Source organism: Lycorma delicatula, chromosome 9 (genome assembly GCF_047948215.1).
Source record: "Lycorma delicatula isolate Av1 chromosome 9, ASM4794821v1, whole genome shotgun sequence".
Classification (NCBI taxonomy): Eukaryota; Metazoa; Arthropoda; class Insecta; order Hemiptera; family Fulgoridae; genus Lycorma; species Lycorma delicatula.
Genome location: NC_134463.1, coordinates 19,447,629 through 19,463,721, shown reverse-complemented (window position 1 = coordinate 19,463,721; position 16,093 = coordinate 19,447,629). Strand labels below are relative to the sequence as shown.

The 16,093-nt window shown below is 29.2% G+C and overlaps 1 protein-coding gene across 9 annotated transcripts in view; it reads left to right on the top strand.

Moving 5' to 3' along the window:
- The window catches only part of tty (tweety), a 356,795-nt gene that overhangs the window by 306,845 nt on the left and 33,857 nt on the right, over positions 1–16,093 (top strand). For 8 of the 9 annotated variants that reach the window (XM_075375807.1, XM_075375808.1, XM_075375806.1 and 5 more), the window contains one exon: positions 11,184–11,276. In XM_075375807.1, coding sequence (XP_075231922.1) covers positions 11,184–11,276 — 93 coding nt within the window. Of the gene's footprint in view, positions 1–5,968; positions 6,283–11,183; positions 11,277–16,093 lie in introns of those variants that run through there. The other variant, XM_075375814.1, reaches the window with a different exon arrangement.

The window sequence follows — 16,093 nt, the reverse complement described above, 5'->3', positions numbered from 1 at the left end:
CAGTAGAGACAAATTTAAGATGAATCAGGCTCTTTGAGTCAAAGAATGCAATCAATATGTTTTCACTCATCATTGATAAGCGTCAATCCAAGTAGTGGATTGACGCTTATCAATAGTGAATAGTGAATTGACGCTTTGTTGGTCGATCATACATGAATCACCAGCTTTCATCCTGAGTTACAACTGTTTTTGTTCTTTGGTTAAGAAGTGTGGAACAAAACGAGAGCATAACTTTCGGTGGTACATTTTTGCTGTTAGGATTGTATGTACCGCATCTTCACCGATGTTCTGGTATAGCCCAAAGGGTAAGATGAGGTTATTCGAGCAGAAACATGTGCACTTTCGCAACATTTTCATTGTGAACAGCTGTTGATGGCCTCCTGCTTTGTTCGTTGTCATCCAAAGACTCTCTACTGTCTTTAAACTGCTTCCACCATGTGTATGTCGTAGTACAAGATGCAGCTTCAATGCCGAATGCTTGCTGTATCATAAAATAAGTTTCAATGAAAGATTTTTGAAGTCGAACACAAAATTTTATCGCACTTTTCTGTTCCATGTTGTGTATAGCGAAGGCAAAAGCTGAATTTAAAAATCATCTATGTAAATGTCTATTGAGGCATTTACATCAGTGACATCCCAACAAGGCCTGACTTATTACTATGAGATGTAAAAAGTTAGAAGGCGAAAGGTGACTCCCATTAAAGCTCATCTAGGGCTAGGAATGGGGGGGGGGCGACCAAAAGCGTCACAAGGCGGGTGTCTTTCCCTACGGGTTTGGGATGTTCCATTTTGCGAGCTCACACAAGGTCACATGAAAATAACGTGCGCTACCAAATATAACTCGAGACTGGACTGACAAAACGTGATGAAATTTTGTACACACATTCATCAGACATCTTACTACATAGTTCCTTGGTTGTCCAAGAGATGCCACTACTTGTTCAACTACAGAAATTTAGTTTGGGAACTTTTCAGATCTACTGTGTAGCTGTAGAATTTGTGTTTAACTCATTTCAATGCTGGTAGGATTTCATTTCTACTTTTTCACCCATCATTTCATTTTCCTCAGTAAAGAGCGTATGTAACAATTTGTACAGTTATAATACTATTAAAAAAAATTATTTTCTTGTTATTATAAGGCCAGTCAATGATCTTGTTATGGCAAGAATAGTCATCGTTGAACTATATTTAAAAATATTGTTTCTTGGGAAGATAGTAAACTAATGGCAGACAATATTAAGTTGTTCCTTTTGTATTGGGTGAAAACGGATAATCTTTGATCCTTCTTCATCAGTATTAGTTCTGTAGGTGGTGGTGTGACTCTGTTAGATTTTCCATACTGAGGATGCCAGGACCAGAAGAGTCTGAGCAGGGACTCCTGAGTTACCTGTTCAGTTGTTACACAACCAATCTTCCTGAAGTGCATATTGGATAAAGCTGTGCCTCCTAATCCCCAAATCAATTCAAAAATTGTGCACATTGCCATCAATGAAGGATTAAAAATTAATTATTTCAAAATATACTTAATCATTCATAATATAGATTAAAATTGTGTAACATGTATATTTGATATTTATTCAAAGAGAAATCTATTCTATTATCCACTCGTGACTAGTAGAAGTTCAACCGATACATTAAAATTATAGGAAGTTGTGAAGACAGGTCAATGCTTACCCTTATCAATATGTCTGAAGTATTCTTAGAGTAGATGGTGTTAGATATATGTAATGCATTAATAGGATCAAATGCATTAAAAACCTAACTATAAATTGCAGTGAACCTCACACAATAATTCCGCAATTCCCATCTTTGAGATGACTGTAAAAAATTTAAAAAAAAAAACTCTTATTGTCTCAGAACTAACCCAGCCAAAGTTTTAATAATAAAAAATAAAAACAAAAGGGACAAAACTCTTCCTGCAAAGTTGGAGAATTTAATTATTCCATTTCCAGTTTACTACCCAATTATTAACCCAAAAACTTTCTGTATCTGTAACATATTATATTTTTTAATTATTTTAAATCAAGATTTCTGATATGATTATAAATTTTCTTTATTAGTTCTTTTTTTTATAATTAAGATAAACCCTTATTTGGTTTTTAATTCAGTTCTTTTTAATTGGGTCTGACATTTTTTCACTTATATTGAATATCATTTATTTTATCTTCTTCATTAAAAGACATGCATGAATGTCTGCTCTAGTTTGTAATAACAAAAAGAAACTTTTTTGATGATCGGATCGGTTTCTTTGTATATGGTTTCGTTAGTGAGAATTCACCAGGTCCTATTCTTCTGGTAATTTTTGTTTAAACAGGTTCAGATGATCTTGCATTCCATGTTAATTACATGGTCGGTTTTAGCTCATTTGTAATTGATTTCTTTTGAGGCCACACTGGACCACTTAGTCAATCAATATTCAGTGTTCTTCGAACACTGCTTTAACCTTCAAGTTCTGTCAGTACTTTTTAGGACAATGTGATATTTGTTTCTGCATTTTGTCTGCAACCTCCACTGTGCTTTCTTGGATCTTTTCTATAGAGAATTTGTGTGCTTTGAGAGTGTTTATTTTTGTCTTGTCGAAAGCATCCTCGATCCTCAGTCCTATTTCTTCAAGATCCTTTTTAATTTTTCTGACGTATTTACCACTAGTTTTCTTTTCCAAATTCCTGAGAACCAGTTATTTCAGAATTTGGCCTATAGGCATTCGTAAGGTGTGGAAAAAATGAGAAATACTTCACTTTTTCATCATTCTGATAATCAGGTTGATTTCTTTATACATGGTTTTGTTAGTTGGAATTTGCAAGATCCCATTCTTTTGGTAATTTTTGTTTAAACAGGTTCTGATGATCCTGGGTTCCATTTTAATAAGTTGGTTGGTTTTAGCTTCATTTTTAATTTGAAAAATAGTTTCACTTGCATACAATGGGAGAACAACTGTTTTGTAGTGATGAATTTTGGAATGTATTGAAAGGCATATTTTATTGTAGGTCTGCCAGATTAAACCTTGTGATTTTTAATTTTAGAGATTCTGTTTTGCCTAATGAATCTTTCTTTTACTTTGCAGTCAATGATTGCCCATAAATATTTAAACCGCAGAACTAGTCAATTTCATTCTAATTAATCTTGGCATTATTTATGCAGAGAGGGACAGTGGTCATAATTCCAGTTTTTCATAAGAGATTCTTAATCTAACTTTTTGGACTTTATTTTCAAGGCTAGAAATTTGTGAGCAAACTTTGTTCATTTTCAAAGTCAGGAGGACCAAGTCCTCAGCATTTCCTAAACAGTTTATTTAAATAACTTTCCCTTCTCTTCCAAGTTTGGTTTTCAGATTATTCTTATCCTGCTAAATTTTCATTATATAATACAGAGTAATGTTAAAAAGTAGAGGGGAGAATCCATCACCCTGTCTTAGTCTAGTTTTAATTATGAAGGGATCAGTCATTTCAACTTGGATTGGGTGTTAACATCAGTTCGTTAATTTTTACAAGTTTTGGGTGTAGCCCATAATAGTTAGTAACTGAGTATCTTAAGTAGGGTTGACCTTTAAATGAAATCATAGGTTTTTTTAAAGTCTGTAAAAGTAATAAAAATTTGCTTGTAGACAAGTTTGTAATTTTCCATTATGATTTGTATTTAGAATTTGGTTTGTGCAGCTTTTGTAGGTCGAAACCCTCCTTGGGATTCACTCGGCTGAAGTTCCAGTATGTTTTTAATTTTGTTTAGAATTATGCGGGAAAGAATTTTGTAGGTATAATCCATCAGGTTATCTCTATGCAGTTATCTGGATTTGTTTCGTTCCCTTTCTTAAAAAGCAGGTGAATGGTTCCCATGGTCTAGTGTTCTGGTAACTTTTCATCAATCCAAATCTTGACCAGGTGCCTTTTTAATTCAGTGAGAGTTTTGGTTAGAGTTTTTCCAAATTTCTACAAAGACCTGATCCTCTCCGATGGCTTCATAATTTTTAAGTTCTTTTTTTGCTTGGATCATCTCTGAAAAAGTAGATGGGTTAATTTTGTGTGCTGCTTTCAACTTTAAATATTTCCAGGTGATCATCACATTTCAAAAGTTGTTGTAACTTTAGCTAGGATTTTTAGCATTCTCAGAGTTAGTGTAGGCCAGTTTTTCCATTTTCATCCTTTAATTTAAAGTGGGAAGTTCATATTTTTGTAAACATCTATTAAAGGATTTATAGTAGTCGGGATTTATTTTTGTTGAAAGTTTCTTCCATTTGTTCAAGAATGTTTTTATGGAAATTTCGTTCAGTATTTCTGATAATTTTACTGTTATTTTTCATTGGATGTAAGGTATTGTTGGTTTCTTCAGATTTTTGGGCTTGGTGATTTATCCAGGCTTGATGTCTTTTTTCGATGGCTAGATCACAGTCCAAGTTTCACTATTGGTGGTTTTTCCTAAGTTGTAGTGGAACAAGTTCTTCAGTGATTGATTTTAATTTTAAGACAAGTTTACCAAGTTTTCAGTGTTGTGAATTTCTTTCTTGGTTCTTATAAGATAAGAATCATTACAGTATGAATGAGAGCAGTTGTATTGAACTTTCTCTTATTTTTTTAGTTGGTTTCTTCTTTTTAAGAGAGGTTAGTTTTATCTTAATATTTACAATGTAATGATCAGATACAGTTGTTCCTCAAAGAAATTTTTAATTTCCTTGTGGACATTTTTGTGTGTAAAAATGAGGTTTATTTGCCACTCTCCTCTTTTATAGTTAGGATATTTCCAATTTTTTTTTAATTTATGAAGTAATCTTTTAAAACATGTAGATTTTGAGATGAAGGCATTATTTCTGTAAATTTTGATTGTTTTAAGACCCTTTTTATTAGTTCTTGTTTGGACTGACCAATAACATCTCTGTACTTCTTTTCCCTGCCAAGCTTAGCATTAAAATCGCCAACTATAATTTTAACATGTTTTGAGGGGATCTTAATTAAAGTTTGGTCTAGGAAATACCAGAATTTTTGCACTTCTTGTTCTTTTTTTATGTTATTTTTCTCATTTGAGGGGGCAAGTGCATTAATAATCTTGTAAGTTTTATTTACAGTCTTGCTGTCTGGGGAGACTGTGATTAAACTCAAGGATTAAGTCAATTATTTTCAGGTTTACCAAAAAACCGCAGCTGAACTGTGGTCTCATAGCCTTCATAACCTTTTGCCCAGGAATTTCCTTGAGAAGCTGATACCCTTGACTTTCTAGAGGAGTTTGGTCAGTGTTTCTAAGTTCTTGAAGAGCCTTGATCAAAATTTTCACTTTGTCACAAATTTCAGTTAGAAACTTCAGTTTACCTGTCTGTGTGATAGAATTAATATTGTGGCAAAGTAGGAGATTTTGTTTTGTTTTAATCTATGTAACTTTTGTGTTGCATGGTTCTTAGTGGTGGAGGCTTCCAGACACTCAAAAGATATCATTGTCTTTTTAGTGTTGCCCCACCAGATCCAGTGGCAACTTCTTGGCGATGTTATTCCTGCCGATGGTGGAATTTTTTTTTCAGAAGACTTTCCATACGTTAAACATCAAAGGTGCTACCTTGATTGGTGAGAGATTGAATTCTGAGTTTCAATCCCAGCTGTTAGCTAAAAAAGGATTTTGATTTAGTTCACTAGAGAAATTCACCACAATTTCTCTAGCTATCTATTCAGACCACTTAGAAGCTACAATTTTGAATTCTCAGCTTAGAACTTTGGTGATTGGCCTAAATCCAAACTCTCTTCCTTATATATATATATATATATATATATATATTTTTTTTTTTTTTTTTAAATATATCATGAAAGTACTGTTTTATTAATGTGAAAGTTAAATTTTTACATTTCTCATGTTTGATTCACATTTAAACTTTCCATTCATATTTTCTAATTTCAGCATAATTTATTTTTTAAGTATTTGAAATAGCTTATAAATCTATCTTCATTGTTAAGATTTGTTAAATGTATTAATTTTTTTTATATAATTGCAGACGTCGTCCTGTTTTATGGTTATGTGATCCTTGTACATCAGCATGTCAAGATGAGGTTATTAGTAGTGGTGAATCTGATTGCATGATTCGTACATACCGCTTCCCTAAATAAATTGCATGAATAAGAACTTGCTTGTGTTTCTTTATCTGCTTCTATTCATGTGTATTATTTTGCTGTCATGAACTTTTTTTTGATTTACTTTGCATTGGTTTCTCTACGTATCTATCCTTGTACGCTTACTTAAACTGCTTTGGATCATTGCTTTAATATTTTTAGTTTTATTATTATCTAGTGTATTATATTTTTGTTTGTAAAGTAAATAATATTAGCAAGTATTGTTATGTATTCAAGTCTTTCATATTAGTAATGTTGAATAATGAAGTATTATAATAATAATGTTACGTTTTTAAATTTTAAATAATGTTATATTTAAGTAGTTAGATGTACTACAGTTTTATACAATTTAAAATTATTTTGCTAGTTGTTATTTTTGTATGATATTATTATTGATAAATCACTATAATTGTTATAAAAATGTATTTCAGCAATTTTTGTATTTATTGTTTTACTTATCAGTTATTATATTTTATAATGGAGTATAGTTGTATTTTATATAAAATATTCATAATATATGGATAAGGTTATTTTACATTTTGTCATTAAATATTACAAATTAATTTAATGTTTTGCATTATTCAAAATTTAATCCTGCTTGTTTTTACTTGTTACTATTATCACTAATATTTTCTACTTATATTGATTACTAATCGATTAATGTTTCTTAAATTTTTAATTTATTTTGTACACTTTGGGTGATTGTATAGCTAATGTACAATTTCGTTATCAATTCAGATAATTGATACTGTTTGGTGATGTTTACTAATAAAGAAACTGTATTATATATCTGAAATCATCTCATATAAGAAGTAATATGAATTTTAGTATTGTCAAGTTTTTATGCTATTTTTTTTTCAAGATAATTCAAAATAATATTCTTTATTGCTAGTTAGTAATTGTCATTGGGTGTTTTTTCTTATAATTTAATCCATAGAACCAGCTATGTTTCTGGTTAAATTTAATAAATTATGTTTCAGTCATCAGTCTCTTTTTTTTTGTCATTAATACTGTCCAGATAGGTGATGAGTTGAAAATTATACATATTAATATGACCTTTACCAAAGTTACATGTAATGAAGGTTTTTGTATTTTATGCACGTATTATTCTCAATTCTTTCAATATTTTATATTTTGGATAAACAAGAATGATTGCTCCAAGTCACATTTACGCTATAAAACATATTTTATTATTATTCTATATACGTACAAAATGGAATAAATAAAGAGTAAAAGACAGTCATGGAAGAAAGGATGATGGAAGAGTGTAATTAATGATGCAAAAAAGAAAATAATTATAGGAAACAAATATGTTAAGTAAAAAAGCAAGAGAAAATATTGGAAAAATTAAATTACAATGTAGTATAAGAGTTCCAGTTGGAAAAACTACGGGGCAAGAAGAGAGAGCTAATAAATGGCAGGAGCATAAAGAAAAATAAAATTAATTATGATTTAAGAAAAGACTGTGATCTGAATTTGATCTCAAGAAGAATAAAACAATAGCAATTGATGATATTCCGTTTGAATTTTGTGCTATGTAGAAAAGTAGGTCTGAATAAGTAGTACTTATGAGATAAGAGAAGTGTCACCTGATTTCAACAAAAGAATTATTTTTAATACTCGAAAAAAAACGAAAGTATTGTAAAATATCCTCATAAAATAACTTCCAAGTTACTAACTACAAAAAGTTAAGAAAAATAATTATGATATAGAAGAATGTATTCTAAGTACAGACCAATTCGGTTTCAGAAAAACTAATAAAAAAATAATTTGTATATTTTGAAAAATCATTAGTGTTGTAAAATTGAATAAAATATTTAAGATTTTAACAAATAAATTCTTAAAAATAGGATTAAAATATAGAGACAAGGGATAAAAATTAGAACAAGAATTAGAACTGTAATGGAAGTAGAAAAGGAAAAACAACCTAAATACATAAAAGAATGAAAAAAAATTATGAACAGAAGAGGCTAAAAAGGAACTAAATAAAAAATTTGATAGTGAACTAAAAGTCTAGAGACAAAAAAATAAAGGTGTTCAGACCTACCTATGAAGAAATTCAATTTGAAAAGAAACGTGAATGAAATAAAGATAATTAATTGTAACATAATGTAAGAGATTGAAGAGTTAAATATTAAGATATAAGAAAGAAAATTCTTTGACACCAGAAGTTGTAGAATGTTTATTTAAGTGATAAAATTACAAAGGATTGACAATATAAATAAGATTTCTAAAATAAATTTATATAAAACACAAGCTCTTTCATGCATTGAAACAATTTCTTTGTACCAAACATAGAAGATTTAAGAATTTAAAAAAAAAAATTAATATTTTTGCTATTAATATTTTAATATTAGCACAAGAGGGAGGCAAGTAAAGCAAAGAATACAAACTTGTGTGATATGATGTTACAAAAGAATGTTTAAAGACAAGGATCAATAATATGTAAAATTAATAATAAAGATTAAAAAATAAAGTTCGGTTATTTTCTGAACAGACCTTGTATTTACAAAGAAGTGTGAATAATTTTCAGAAAATTAATTATCCAATTTGATAAATATATATGTGTTCCAACAAAAAAACCCTGGATTTCAATTGCGAATGATATACTCGATACTCGTAACGAGTCATTGTTTGCTGTAGATTATTATTTTTTTTTATTGGACCTTATTTTTTTTCAAGATGAAGTAGAGATGTCATGATAGTAAATGGTGAACATTACCACAGTATGATTATTACTTTTTTGTGGCCTTATTTAAAAATAAATTTACAGAAACATTGAAGAGTTGTAGTTGCTTCCAGCAGGATGGAGCTATCTCCAACACTGCTGATGAGATGATCACTTTGCTGCTTGAGAAATTCCCAGGTTTGCAAAAGCAAAAAAAGAATTCTTACTGCAGAATGGCTAGTAGGAATGTGTGATCTGACACCATGACTTCTTGTAACGTCTTCTTTGGTAGTTTGTAAAATCTCAGGTTCATAAAATTAAACTTTGAATCTTACCACATGTTACGAAGAAGATTTGACGTTTCATTGGCCAAATTGTGGAGAAAGTCATGCAAGTCATATGCCAGATATTGTTTCTTATATTAAATTGCAACATATATCTTATGTAAAAATATATCCCATTTCCTAAAAATAAAATAATTTAGTCAACTGACTAAATCCAGTGTTCTTAATGGATACTCGTAACCAAAACACTGGATTTTAATTATAAAACTCCATATACAGTACTCATAATATCGTGTTAATTATATATGTATAATGTAATTTGATTTCTTCTCAAAATTGTCAAAAATTACACAACTTAAAATTACACACACACACACATATATATATATATATATATATATATATATATACAGCACGAAAAGATATGAAGTGTGGTTTAATTTTATACAAGTGAAATAAGATAGATAGATAAATTTCAATGGAATATTATAAGCTTACAAGTTCCAGCAATCTTTTTTTGCAAAGTATTTAAAAATATTACAATGAGAAACTGCTCTGTTTTATACATCCCAAGATATACAAAAGTTGCAACACAAAAACCTTTTTTCTCAATTATAACACAAAAACAAAAGTACAGATTAATCTAATTAATCAGAATATTGTGATTTCAGAAATTCACATTAAATTTTTCATCACTAATTCAATCAGTTAACTGTAAACGTTATCAGCTTTCTAATAATAGTAATTTATAAACATTTAGATTAAGCGAATCAATTAAGCTGTTTAGAAATACATCATTAATAAATAATTTTTTATTTTATAAGAAAAAATGTGATCTGTAATAAATATTTAATATTAAAATAAAAAAATTTAAAAAAAACATAGTGCATCACTTTAACATTGGATCGAGATGGACGTGCTTTCTTGGGGGTGTGGAAATCCTTAGCCAATCTGTTGTGATGATTGAACTTTGTCTCAACATCATAGCCATAAACCCAGCTGTCATCTCCCATTATGATTCTGTGCATGAATGTTTCATCGTCATTGACTTGTTCAAGAAGTTGCTGACAAAATCCACTCGTTGTTATTTCTGCTGTTCAGTCATCAAACGAGGAACAAACTTTGCTGCAACTTGATGCATGTTCAATTTTTCAGTCATAATGTCATGGCATGATCCAATTGAGATGCTAACCTCTTCTGTAAGTTCTCTGGCAGTCAACTGGGATTTGCATGCACCAGAATGTTGGTTTTCTGAACACGGGTGTCAGAGGCCTTCTTGGTCGAGGGTCATCTTCAATTGACTGATGACCGTTTTTAAATTGTGAAAACCATTCATAACATTATGTATGACCCAGAGCATCACCTTTGAAAGCTTGTTTCAATAATTGAAATGTTTCTGTGAAAGTTTTCCCCAGTTTCATGCAAAATTTTACATTGTATCATTGTTCCCAAAAATCGCATGTTACAAAAATTGCTACTTATACTTAAACACATTGCACTCAACTAGCAATAACACAAAACCTAAATGGCATATCAGCAATCCAAGAAAATGTGGTTGCAGAGGAAGTTATGCAGAACACAATGCTCCCAACCACATGTCACTTAATATTTCTGTTGGCACGTAATTAGAAATGTTCAGTTATTTTCTGAACAGACCTCACATTAAGCACATTAATGATAAAGTAACTAATGTTACGTATAAAACCATGGATTCTCATGTTTACTCTCTACTGTAAGCAGGATAGAAAAACTAGTAAAATGTTTTCTAGTTTTAAGCATTATGAATATTAATTTTTTTCTTATTTAATTTTTTTTTTATTAATTGCTTATAAAACTAATTTTCAATCTAAAAAATAGCAATAGAAAACTCTTTGACCAAGAGATCATTTCCCCTAACATATTTTTGCCGTGTTATTTATTCTAAATTTAAATCAATGCCAAAACCAAATTGCTGTATCAGTTTCATTAAAAAATTTGAATAACCATTTATAAGTGATGCCATAAGAAACACAGTGAAAAACTTTCTTTTTGTGTTTTGTATTATCTTTTTATTTTTAAGTTTATTAATATTTAATCTATGTATAAATTTTAATTATTCATTAATTAATAATATGCAATTAATTATAATTCTGATTTTTTCTTTTATAGACGAGATTATCTTCAAGTTGATGAACAGGATCCATTTTTACCACCTACAGCTGCTTCTCAAGCGATTGCGGCTCGGACGCTGCGAAACCAAGGGTCGTACGGCACTACTTCAAATGCACCTCCACCTTATTGGTGGACATACATGCATGTTCGGCATGATACAATACAATAATGTGATATAAAGTTAATTTGCACTTGTAGAAAGAAATTTGAATGAATGAGGATATATTCTGTTTGTAGCTAATGCCTTTTTTCTTGTATTTTGTTATGTATTGCAAGTTAATTGATGCTGATTTTGGTTTATGTTCTCTTTCACTGTGCTGATAATTACTGCGTGCATGATTTCACTTTAATTATTTGCTTTTTTTTACATATTCTTTTCTTAAATCAGATTACTTATCGATACATAACGAATATACCAAAACAATGTACTGGTAGAGTTTCTAGTTTGACTCGAATACATAATTATTTTATTCTGACCTACTACTGTCATAATAAATCACTTGCCTATTTTAAATACTTATTCATTTTATGTAGTTACTTTATCCTATTACACTCTTATAAGGCTGAACTTTTTTAATAATTATGATTGTAATATTTTTCCCATTGAAGAATCTTTTTTTACAGTTTGTCCCTTGAAATCACCATACTTAATACAAAATAAATGATTATTAACAGGTGGAACCAAATAAAATTTTTTCAGTATGGTGCATAGTTCCAATTAACCCTTTTCCTTAGTCATACAAAGCTATTCATATTTAGTACTTTCTATTCTTATCCCACATACCAATTGTTAGTTTGTTTGTATCAAGATTATTACTTTTAGTTTCATAAAATCTTGATTTTTATAAAGACTGATCATCTTATAGTGACATATTATACTGTGAGAAATTACCATTAGTAAATCATTTCTCAATGATTTGAAATTCAAGTACTTTGAGTTTAACTATGTAGTGATATTGTTTCTTCACTCACAAGTAAAGAGACTGGTCTCCTAATGACCTGCAAAATTATGCTACTACAAGTAACAGTTAACTGTAACAATGAGCCAAAAATTAGTTACATTTTTTATATTACACTACAATGGAAATGGATTTAAAAAAAAGTCTATAAATTTTTTATTAGTTTAATTTTTTAATAATTGTACTTGAATACTTCATCGTGTTCTACACGTGGTTGGGTTATCCTGTTTGTGCATTTGCTCATCTACCTAAGCTTTTCAGTTACAGTTGTCACTTAATGATGTGTTGAATTTTTCTTATAAATCTTTACACAGTTTATTCGTATCCACACAAACTTTTGATTTCAATCTGCATTGAAAATCAGTTGCTTAGCCTTTTTCTCTAATGGAAATATGGATATGTCCTGAATCCCCATTCGACTGAAGGAAAATAGTATTACAGAAACCAGTCCAAAAAAGTTAGTGTAAACCACTTTTTTTTTAATATTGGCATTACTTTATCCCTAGCAATGAGACTTTCTTTAATTGTAAATTGGCCTTTATCTATTAAAACATCAACACAATCTAGAAAACATCAACACAATTAACCTGAGAGAACTTATAATTCATTGTGACAAACACAAAGTTGAGATTAATCTGTCAAAATCAAGAAAAACTAATGATTTTATAATAATAATGATCTGACAAATGCGTACTTAACTGAGCTCATTCAAAAACAAAGTAGATTAATATAACAGGCATTTAATAAAGAGCTCTGAAGGTTTATAAGTCAGGTTTTCACTTGTGATAATTATGATACTGTAGCGTAAATACGGTCTCTTCATGAGTTTTGCATTTAGTATTTTATCTGTGATTTCATATCAATGAAGAAAAGACTTATTTTGTTTGAAATATTTATTGGATAGAATGGTGTTTATATAATGGTGTGCTCATATACCTTGAGAGGATTTAACTGATAAGAACATTACTAAGGTAATTAATTAATTTAAGTTGTTCTCGTTTTAATATGCTACAATTATTTTCTGTTTATATATCATTTTTGGGTTAGTCTTTCTTTTAAGGTTTTGTTTTAGAAGAATTAACTAGTGAATATCAATATTTTATTGTATTTTGTGTTATTATTAAATGTGAACGTTCCTTGTTATTTTCCCTATATATTTTAAATAGCACATATTTGTGAATATAAATGTTTTTTTAATTTGTTTTTTTTTTCAATATTTTTATTTTAATTCATTTATTTTTTGTAATTTTTTTAAAATTTTATTTATCTGTATATATTATTATTTTACATAAATTTAATAGACTACATACAATAGTTAGTAAAATAATCCAATTGTATTTTGTTTAAATAAATATTGTGATTTAAAAAAGTAGAATTCATTTTCAGAAATAAATTTTTTGTCTGTTGCTCTGTATTATTGTTATTATTATAACAAAGATTAGTAACGTTCTATAAGTCATTTGTGTAGGTTATTTTTCCTTTCATTAGAATTATAAAAATTTCTATGAACGTAATTTTCCCCTGAAAATTTTAATTTTATATTTCTGATGAAAATATATTTCTTAACAATATTTTTTTACTGTTTTATTTTTTTTATTCATCCTTTTCTTTTACGTTGTTTTAAAAAAAATTTTTTTTTTTATTTTTACTTTTTTTTTGTATGATCCTTACTTGTTTGTAACGGGTGGTGTAAAAGAAACAAACAATTTTTAAACATTCACACAAAGCAAATCTTTAAATTGTTAATTTATTTTGATGAGGAATTTATAAACTGTAATTTATGGAGATATTTAAGCTGCTGATGGAACACTATGTAGTAGAAATGACCTCCATTTTCTATCTCACAAAGTTGTGCTCTTTCTAGAGTTTTCCATAACATCGATTAAGATATTCAGAGTTAGAGCTTCAATTTCAGCTCAAATATTGTTTTTTAATTGTTGGGTGGTCGCTGGCTTTATAAAATAAATCTCCTTTAGATATCCCCAGGGAAAATGATCTGGTGGATGAGGAGGTCAGTAGATTAAGAGTTCTATGAAATTATCTATTTGTTAAAAATCAGTTAAGAGCTGCATACTGAATCTGGCCTTGTATGCAGTGGTTCCATCTTGTTGGAACTACTTGATTGTCAACAATAGTATGTCGCAGAAAAGTTTGAATCATATGCCAGTATCGCTCAGCAGTTACAGTTATAGCATTTCCATCAACATCAAAAAAATATGTCTCAGTAATCTTTTGGGATGTAATGCTGCACCAGACTTTGCATTTAAACAAATCTAATTCTCTCTGGTGAATAAACCTTGGATTTCCAGTTTCTCCATATTCCAGCAATTTTTGTTGGTTAATAAAGCCATTCAGGTGAAAGTGGGCTTCATTGCTCATTATCAAATTATCCATGAAGTTTTTATTTTCTCATGCCAATTTTTGAAAACTTTGTCATAATTCAGGCGTTATTCAAGGTCTCTCCACTTCAATTCTTGCAGAACTTGAATTTTGTATGGAAACAGTCTTAAGTCCTTGCTAGTATTTGCTGCAATGATTTCCAAATAATGTTTAACAGAAGAAAACATCTTCAAGTTGATGTTTTTGGGTTCTTCTCAACACTCTCTCGTACTTATTGAATATTCTCTTCACTTCAGAGTACATGATCTTCTGGATTTTGGCATATCCCTTACTGAACCTTGCTATTAAAAATATTCCACCAAGTGCCTAATCATATAACTGGAATGTGAATTCTTTATACTGAAATGATGGTTGTAAGTTCATTGAGTCTGTATTATTGAATGCGCTGATTTTCAAAATAAAATTGTATGATTTTCCATTCGCTGAGCAACTGTATTCCCTTCTATCATTAATTTTCTGGATTTTTTAAAAGATATGAATAGAAAATGAAGAAAATTAAGTAAAATGAAAAAGTTATTAATTTTCCAAATCACTTGATTCTTTTGCGCCACTTTGAATTGTATATCTTACATATTTGTTAAAATTGGATTGTCACATTTACATTTTCTATTGGTGTTTCCCTTTTAATACATTGACAGGAAGTTAAGTATTATTTATTATTAAAATTGATTTTTGATCCAAATATCCATGGCAGTATGGTTAAATTTTTGCCTTTCATCCACAAGTTCTAGGTTCGAATCCCTATCAGGCATAGTATTTTTTAATACATTTAAAATTCCATCTCCATATTCCCATGTACAAGCTTCAAAGTTTTGGTGGTGAATTAAAAAATTAGTTGCCATTAATATACACATTTAATCATTATATAAAATACCATATTTCATATCTAATTATGATAGAGCTAAATTACTCAGTATCTACAGATATCAGATCTTATCTAGTACCCCAAAGGGAACTCTTTTTCAAAGTTCTAAAAGAATTTTTCATAAATTTTTTTATTTTATAAGCTTTATAATTCATATTTTTTGAAATCTTTTACCAAAATTCATCTGCAGCAAGTATATCACAAAAAGTTGTTATTATAAGCAGAGGAGGACGTAGCTCCATTTTAAATTTCAAAAACGTTTTTTATGCTGTTTTAATGTTCTTTACTTGAGAAAGTTTTTTGATAAAATTTATCCTTAGCTCTAGATGCTCCCCTGTCATGTGAGTTGGGCTCACTGTAAAAATAACATCATCACAAGAGAGAATCATTGAAAAACCTTTTTATCTATGAAAATTATAAAACAATACGATTTTTTTTAAATTGCTGATATTTACGGAAAAGATTATCTAATATCAATAAATAAGAAATCAAAATATATTTCTGAATTAAATTTGTGAGAGCCTTCTTTTGCTTTCTTACCTGATGAAAATTTTCTTTTTTATACCTGGTAAAAATGAGACATTAAGCAAATCAGATTATCAGTATAAAAAAAACTTTCTTTAAAATACTTCCCTTCACTTCACTTCTGAAGTGAAGTAAAGTTTTTGCTTTAAAATACTATA